The 8,929-nt window shown below is 46.7% G+C and overlaps 1 protein-coding gene across 1 annotated transcript; it reads left to right on the forward strand.

The window, feature by feature from the left end:
• The first annotated feature begins 3,484 nt into the window (after window positions 1-3,484).
• On the forward strand, window positions 3,485-6,479 carry SOCS1 (suppressor of cytokine signaling 1). Its single transcript, XM_030958243.1, has 2 exons — window positions 3,485-3,603; window positions 5,502-6,479. The coding sequence occupies exon 2, from the start codon at window positions 5,576-5,578 to the stop codon at window positions 6,197-6,199; it is 624 nt and encodes a 207-aa protein (XP_030814103.1). The 5' UTR covers window positions 3,485-3,603; window positions 5,502-5,575; the 3' UTR covers window positions 6,200-6,479.
• Window positions 6,480-8,929: the final 2,450 nt, after the last annotated feature.

Consider the following 8,929-nt stretch of genomic DNA (forward strand, 5'->3'; position numbering starts at 1 on the left):
TGGTTTCCTAAGCCTTTCAGGTTTTCTGAGGCTTTTTTTCCTGGAGGACTGTCCCTGCAGTGGGGATGAATTCAGCAGGTGGAATGCCCCATAATGGAATTTATACTGGGGAAAACCCCACGTGGTATCACAACCCCATCCCTGCTGGTGGTTTCAGAGGGTGAGCAAAGGCTTGGAGCACAAATAGAGGAAGCTCTGCCTGCATTATTCTGCTGTTGGCTGGGCTAAGAATATGGGGTTTGGAAAACTAACAGGCAAATGTCCCACGTATCCCCAACAGAAACAGTACTCTCTCGCCTTCAAAACCATCTTCAGAACCATGTTTTTTCTCTTGCTGCCTCCTGGCAGACCTTACCTGGCATCCCTATTCCCAGAGCTTTCTAAACAGATTCCCTGTCACCTTTGTCCTGTTTCTAGCCAGTAAGCCATGCTCCTGCTGCACAAGTGCCCAGCAATTCCTGTGAATTTTATGTCATTTTTAAAAACAATGTTTACAAAATAGGGCTGAGAACTTTCATTTTTAACTAAAGCTGAGTTTGTTCTTTGTCCTAACTTTTGGAGGTTTACTGATATGAACCTTCAGAGCAAAAGCATTTACTTTCCTGTTCTAGAAACAAGGGAGAAAGTAATATGGGGTAATGTCTCCCAATAATTTTCTCTCCAGATTTTCCTTTTCTTTTCTGAGACCATCAGCAGGGAAGGAAACACAATTTGTTTCTCCACATGGAGAGAAATATGCATTTCACATGGAAGGCTTTACTTAGCAAATAGACTCCTAGTTTAATTCACCTTGCAAAAGGCAGCAAGTGCTCCTTAAGCTGCAAGAGCACGGGTCAGAATCACCTGGACTGGCAACAGTGTTTTCATCTTCAGTCCTTTATCTAGAGCAGCTTCCCCGAGTGCTCTGACCCGCAGCTGCGCCCCGTTCCCGTTTCCGCAGTGCCATCTGCTGGGTACAGTGACCTGCGGGATCCCGCGGGCAGGAGCTGCTCCCGAGGCACACACTGCTGAGGCCAGGGAGAGGATGCAGGAAAGGAAACGGAACGATGGGAATGGAGAGTTGCAAAACCAAAACATGAGTGGGTAAAACTGAAGATTTCCCAAGAAAGCTCAACTTGTGGGATCCTCACATCTAAACCCTCAAATTCCTATTACAGAAACTTCACTCTCTGGGCAAATCTCCTTCACACACCACAGCTGAAGCCCATTTCTCCTGGGCAAGCCTTTCTAAGTACTTCATGGAGCACCCGGGACCACTCTCACTGTGGGATGGTGTCAAACTCCATAAGCAGCAGCCTGACACTCTTGGCTTCTGCTGTCCAAGCTGGCAGGTTCACTCCATCACTCTCTGTCACTGGGAGTTCACTTACCCATTCGAGCCTTGCCAAGCTCTGAAGCTTTGCAACTGAACATTATTACCACATTCCTGCTCAATGAACACGACTTATTGGACTGACACTTTGTCAGCTGCACTAACTACTCAGTCCATGGCAGACAGGCTGAATGTGCACCTGCAGGATCTTTCTTTCCCCTGTGATCTTACAAAATTAAAAATTACATGAGAGTGAAACATCTTTCCTGGCACATCTACAGCAACCTTCAGCCAATTCTGTTTCATGTGAGAAACACGCTCCCCGCTGTGCTGCATTACAGCTGTGAAGGGCTCTGCCCCAAAAGCCACAGATGGCAGGACAAGGCTGCAGCAGCAGGAGGGAGCTCGCTGGGCGCCCGGGGGCTGGGGGAGGAGTTAAGAGGCTCTGAGCTGTACTTTTGCTTCTGATTTACCTTATCTTGACAGAGTTATGCACTTCAAAACCCTTTTCTTTGAAGAGTGTGGGGGAGGAAGGAGACTTTGTCTTGCCTAAGTAGACTTTAAGCTGTTAAGGGCAAGGCCTGGCTGTGCTACCTGTGTGAACACCAACAGTGCCACATCTAAACCAGCCAAGGGATCTACTCCTGCATGGAGCACGCTGTGCCAAAGAGTGGCAATATTGCATGTTCAAATTCTACGGGAAGTTGCAGTTCCACTGGTCCTTCATGCTTTTGCTATGAGCTTCCCCCAGCAGCTTATGCCAAACCTTGACTAAAGCTCTGTTGCTCAAAACTTGAGAGAGGAGTCTGAGCATAAAGTGAATCTCTGTACAAGGTCTTAAAATTAATGGCACACTGGTCTCCAAATTCATGACAACTATGCTCCTGCATGACAGAACATAAGCAGTAAATTTTGGTGGCTAAAACATCATCAGAAATGTCAAGATTCACCCATTGTACACTGGCTGCACATCACTGTAAGGTGCTGTATTGCCATCAGGTTAAGTCAGTCTGTGAACACACTGGATTTTGAAAAGAATATTTAGTCACAAAGCAAGAAATACATTCCCTCAACTTCATACCAAAGGACAACTCGCAAGGCATTGCCAGCCCCTCTCCCCTTAATCACTTGACAGAGACAATTCCTTTGCATTGTCACAAAACATCATGTTAACTACAGGGAAACTTCTTGGCCTTTAAAACGTGGTGGTTATTTAAGAAACATCCTCTTTGGAAGAAAGCACACTTTACTGGGCCTGCTTAAGGGAGCACATAAGACACTGGTGTAGTACTTGAGATTTCAGATCTCCTTCTGGGTGAGCAGGAGAGCATTCCAAGTCTCCTGCACTGGCTGCTGGCAAGGTTATAAATACAGCTGGGATTTGAACAGCTACTTTTAATTCTGATTACTCTGGAGAAAACTCCAGGGAAATTCTGCTTTAAGAACTCAAACCCCAGTGTAGCATCTTTACAGCCTTCTCAGTGTAAGGATCATAAGCTTTTCTGAATGCTTTTTGCACTTGGAGATTATTGGTCTAATATTTTGTCCTTTCTTTAACATTTAAGTTATACATTAGGTCCTCTTACCTCTTCTGTCCATGCTGACCTGTTAGCTCTGAGGAGAGCAGCTATTTTCACGTTACACCTCCCCACAGTGGTTGCTTACTTGCTTTTCTTCCCATTTCCCTCCCCCCCCACGTTTTGAGGCAGCTGCCACCAGAGCCTCATCCATCACCTACCTCGAGTGTCCCCCGGCCTCCCCGGGGCCTCAGAGCGCTTCCGTGCTCGGATTTCCCCCGCAGCACCTCTCGACCCCGCCCGCGGCCACTGCCTGCTCCCACGGGACTGTCCGAAAAAAAAAAGCAAAAAAAAAGTAAACTCAGACGTAGTCGGATAGAAAAAGAGAGGTTGAAGAGCATCTCCAGCGGCGGGGCATGGAGCCCGCGGGGCGTTCTCTGGAGGCGGCGCTTAGGGCCACCCAGCATTAAGGAAAGCGAAAGTGAAGGCCACATGTTTTCCGAGAAGGCGGGGAGGAGCCGAGCCGAGCTCCGCCGCGTTAAATAAAAAGCCGGGGCCGATGCGCCGCCACAGAGCGCTGGAGGGCCCGGGAGCGCTGGAGGTGCCGCTCGCCCGCTCGCCCCGCGGCAGCCCCGGCTCGCCGCGGCGCCAGGCAGGGCCCCCGCCGGAGGATGCTCGGCCAGCCCCCTGGGCCAGGACCAGGACTAGCAGCGGGACTGGGACTGGCAGCGAGTGCTGCGCTCCGGGGACGGCCCCCACCCGCGGCACCCCGAGGTAAGGGAGGGTGTCTGCCCCGGGGGATCTGCGCCAACAGCGACGTGCACCGAGAGGGCTCGGGCGCCGCAGCCCGATGAGCTCAGATTATCGGAGGAGTTCTGCCAGATGTGCCAAGAGCGTGGTGGCTTCGGGAGTCTTTGCCCTTTATTTTATTTTTTTTTTTTTAAAGTACATTTTTCCCCTCCCTTTTTGGCTCAGTGCTCGTGCTCGCACAGACCTGTTGTGCCTGGTGTAAAACAGCGGAACAGCACTAAAGGGAACCCGCAGCGGGGTTTGCAGGGCCCCGCGCCGGCGGCGGGAGCCGGAGCAGCCCCGGGCCCGCGGTGCCCGCTCGGCCGCGCCGCCGCCGGGACCCGCCGGGCAGGGCCGGAGCTCGCGGAAGTCTCCGCTCCGCCGCAGTCGCGGCACCCTTGTCCCAGATCCCTGCCCTGGCTTTGGGGCTCCGAAGACTGGCGTGTCCCCTGTTTGTCTGTGCGCTTTGGAAAGGCACTGCGAACTCGCTTGGCTCCCTACGGCTTCTTTTGATTTTTAGATCGCGGGCTTAGTGCTTATTTCTCCCCAGGGTGTCCTGAAACTGAATTTTTAACTTTAAACACTAAGCGATAATCCTGGCTCAGTAATTGGAAAAACTGGCATCAGTTTCCGTCTGCTGTGCAAACCAAGCCGAATGCTACTTTCAGCCTGTTACTTACCAGCTTAAGGATTTTATAACCCTCGTAGGTGCTTGAGGAAGTAATATGACAGAAATGAAAATAAACATCAAGTTGTTAAATTAGTACAGACAGGAATCCAGCGGCATACTTTCTTAGAAATTCTCATTAGCATGTTACCCTGAACTGTGAGACGGCTGAGGGATTAATTTCTGAGAATCCTTCAAGGTTTCTCAACAAGCTGCTGCTGCAGATCTATATCTGACTATAGGGATAAATCCTAAAATCTATGCTTGCCAGTAAGGTCAAGGCAGCCAGCGGAGATGTATTGAACCACACTGTCAGAGGCAGACATTTCAGGCCAAACTCATTCCTGGTGCAGCACTGCTAATTCCTTTGAAGTAACACGAGGGATGAATTTAGTCCCTCATGCTGAAAGATATATCAATAGGAAGCAATTTAGATTGGGCCACTTAAAGTGCATGTGATACAAAAAAAGAGAGAGAGACTGCAGAGTAATGCTTTAAGGGTTCACAGAGGTTGATTTGTATAAGCTAGTAGGTTGTAGCATTGCTGTCCCAAGGGAAACTTGGGAGAATGGAAATGGCCTTTTATGGCTGAGCCTCAGGTTAACAGGAGAGAGGAAAGAAGTTTTAGGACTACTGTGTAAATTGACCGTGTTACAGGCTGCCCCTCCAAGTTACACTTCAGTCATACTATGGAACCTCACCTCACCTCACTCTCTTCCCCAGTTATCTGGGGACACAGCCTTCATACACTTTCTCTTTTTTGCACAATGCATGCACCAAATAACAACATTGTGCGCTGGGTTCTGACATTGTAGTTGGGAAGGCAGAAAAAAATGGTAATTCAGTCGTAAAACCTTGTTGATTTCTTCTTTAAAAACTTGAGAATGGGAGAAAGTGTCCATGAGATGACTTCTCATTGAGAAGTCATTTGAGTTGCTAGGCCCAGAAAGGGCTCGTAGCAGGGAAACTTACTATCTTCTGTAGCTGTTAGTGATCCTTGCTAAATATTTTTGGAACTCTGGAGTTTGCCGTAGTGATAAGGCTGCTAATCTTGTCAACAGAGAGCAGTTGTTTGCCTGCTGTAAATTGGAAAATGAATATTTAATTATTTTATAATGGGTGGGAGGTGTATCAATGGAAGAGGCGGTCATTCAGCGATTGCCGCCGCCTGTCCCTGGGGTTGGATCTCACATGGTGTCTCTCCTTGGCATTGCAGAGTAGCTGCTGGAAGGCCGCCCCGCCGTAGCCGTGACGCTATGGAAGACCGCATCCGCTGCTCTCGGCTGTAGGATGGTAGCGCACAGCAAGGTGTCAGCAGATAATGCACTTGGAGCAGACCCACGACGGCTTCTTGACCCTCCGGCACGGGATCGCTCCCAGGCACGAGGCTTCCCGGGCCCCGGCCGGCCCGGCGCTGTGCAGGCACAGGGCAACACGCACTTCCGAACCTTTCGCTCGCAGGCGGATTTCAGCAGCATCACTCGAGCCAGCAGCCTGCTGGATGCCTGTGGCTTCTACTGGGGGCCTCTGAGTGTCAGTGCTGCCCACGAGAAGCTGAAGTCTGAGCCCGAGGGCACCTTCCTCATCAGGGACAGCACACAAAAGAATTGCTTCTTTGCCATCAGTGTTAAGACTGCAACTGGGCCCACCAGTATCCGGATTAACTTTCAGACTGGGCGTTTCAGCCTGGATGGCAGCAAAGAGACTTTTGACTGTCTTTTTAAGCTGCTGGAACATTACCTAAGCTCCCCAAGGAAGGTACTAGTTACCCCCCTTCGCAAGGTCCGGGTGCAGCCGCTGCAGGAGCTCTGCCGGAAAAGCATCGTGAAGACTTTTGGAAGAGAGAACTTAAATCATATCCCACTCAATCCTGTTTTAAAGGACTACCTGAAATCCTTCCCATTTCATATATAAGTGCAGCATTAACTGTATAGGGACACATTAGACATGTGTAACAAAATCCATCTTCCTGGGTTTTTAATTGTGTTTGACAGTGAGCAAACTTATTTTTGTAGCAGTTTACTGTATTTTGTGATGGAACCTGAACACTTGACTTCTAATGTTTACAAAAACTGTTTGCACAAACCTGGGGTTTTAAAACCCTGGCATAATTTTTCTGCCAAGCAGAATATTTTACTATTTTATAATATTTTTAATGATATTAACATAATAAACTTTATTGTCACAGTTTTTAAAAAAATAGCATCTCTGGTTTTAGTTTTAAAGGCTCTGACAGCTATCCTCCTGGCAGATTTACTGCTTAACTGAGTGTGTAAGTGCAGACAGGTCTCCACATGGTCCTGCTTCTTTGCCCTAGCAAATTAGTCTGTCTTAGTGCTGGTCCAGCAGGCAGAGGATTCCTGCCTGCAAAAACCTACAAAAAAAAGGGCAAGCAAGTAGAAAATATACTCAGGGTGAATCTGCCCAGGAATCCACCTCTCCTAAACCCATGAGAGCAGGGACAATATCTTAAGACTGCAGTGGTGCATAGTTTTTGACAGAGTAAATCAAACCCTTGGCTGAGCAAGCTGCACCAACACTGGTTTGCCTTATTTCTGTGGAAAGGTGCAAAACCCTAAGCTAGAAGACATTGCTGTCTGGCATAACCAAACCCCATGAACTTCAGTGGGGAAAAATAAAACTGTCCAGAAATGCTCTTCACACACTTTAAAAGTCTGTGAATGCTGTATCATCGTGGTGCGTTGGGGAAAAGATAGCTTAGTTCCCTTTGAAAATTTGCATACACAAATGGCAAAGGTGCAGACATCCTTACATATAAAAAAGATGTTTCTCATCTTAAATTCCTCCTGATCTACAGAGCAGAGATTTGACATGTTAAAAGAATCTATGACTTAGCTCCATGACGAGTCCAGAGAACATAAGCCTCTACATTTGCAGCTGTAATTTCTAGTGGCTAAACTGCATTCAGAGAAAGTTAAACTACATTAACTGTTCTGTTTCCATCTGCTCATGAAACACAAAAACAGTGGCCCCAGAAACTGCAGCTGTGAATGACTTGAAATGCCTGATTTGGCAAAGTGTCACCTGCATTATGAGAAAGTGATTCTCCTCTCCCCCAAGCATTTCCTGAAATCCATGAAAAGCTGACTTAGAAAAACAGCTGAACCAAATCACTTCAAAGAAGGCACAGAGTCTTTCACAGAAATGTAGTCTATCAGCCCAGATCTACAGGGCTTACAGGAACTGCAAGCAGTAAATGAAGTAATCTTCAGACTTTGGGAGATAAAAGGTCGCTCCCCCTACTGTAATTCACATTCCTTTTAAAGATAAAGCCACTTTTAGGAGACACTGAGTGTATGTTCTCTAGTGATCCTTACTGAATAATTTGTTTAATATTTACCAAATCAGCTCTTACTTCATTGACATTTCTTTGGAATAAATAGGTTTCCTCCTCAAACGTGACTAAGGATCACTCAGTCAGGACTGGACATTATGAAAAAAGGGAAAACACGCAGGCAGTATCACGTGAGTTTCTGATGTGTTGCTTCCCTAAAAATGTTCTTTGGATCAGTCCTAAAACAGCAGAAAGCATTTCTGCTTAATTCTAAAGCTGGAATTAGTTGTCAAATGATGCATTTTCCCACAGCAGCTGCAAGGATATAAATTTGGGAAGTAGTGAATGCTGTGCTATGCAGCAGATAGGAGACTGGAGCAAAGCTACTGCCTGCATGTGAATAGCATTGTTAAATTGGAAAAAAAGTCTTTGTAGGGTGAAGGCTGCCAGACTGGTTTGCTGTCAGCAGAGATTGTTATCCCTTCCCCATACTCTTTTTCCCAGCTCCACACTACTATCTTTTAACCCTTCAGGCTCTGAACTAATGGCTCTTGCCCTGCTATACAGAAGAGTGCCCACATGACAGCATTACTGGTAGAACAAGCACCATGTAACTTAGAAGGTTCTCTGCTACCTCTGAGAAAACCAAGCAAAACTAGACCTAGATATAGAATAAGGGGCTTCCCACTGAGAGGTGTGGAATGAAAAGCATAAAAATTGAGTCAATTTCATTTTCTTCCTGGCAGAAACAAACTGTTTTCTTTCTCTCTTCTATTGCTTCAGAGTAAGTTTAGCAGAAATAAGCCATATCCTCCCACATGAGGTGCCTAAATATCTTCACTTTGTCTTTAGTATGAAATGCAAATATGGGACAACTCAGGATAAAAAAATATATAACCAAAACTATAAATAAGGACAAGAAGGTCTGAGTTGTATAAAATGCCTCTTAAGAGAAGAAAAAGCTGACTTGTATTTTTAAACTGCATTATCTTTACCTGCCTTATTTCTTCCCCTTCATTTCCTTCTCTCTTTCTCCCCAGCATACAATACAGTGGCCAGGCAGATCCTCCTTCTAATAGGTATATATGGGTTGTTCCAATGCATTTAGGAAATCCTAACCACAGGATGCGTGTTCACAATATCACTCTGGCTTTCCTTCTATAAGAGCAAATGAAGGGCTCTCTAAAATGTCTGCTTACCTGTGTACACTGATTTAAGGGTGGTGTCACATCTAAGGAGGACAGCAGGAATCTCCTGAAGATTTCTGTAGTAATTTCAGCTGTCAAATCTCTCATCCTCAGTTTTAATAAAGTAGTAGCAAGGTCAAATAGGGAATTTGCAGTACTCTG

Source organism: Camarhynchus parvulus, chromosome 14 (assembly GCF_901933205.1).
Source record: "Camarhynchus parvulus chromosome 14, STF_HiC, whole genome shotgun sequence".
Taxonomy (NCBI): domain Eukaryota; kingdom Metazoa; phylum Chordata; class Aves; order Passeriformes; family Thraupidae; genus Camarhynchus; species Camarhynchus parvulus.

Bases quoted from the DNA above. Each gene is read 5' to 3' on its own strand.
- SOCS1 (XM_030958243.1), top strand. From the start codon at position 5,576: ATGGTAGCGCACAGCAAGGTGTCAGCAGATAATGCACTTGGAGCAGAC.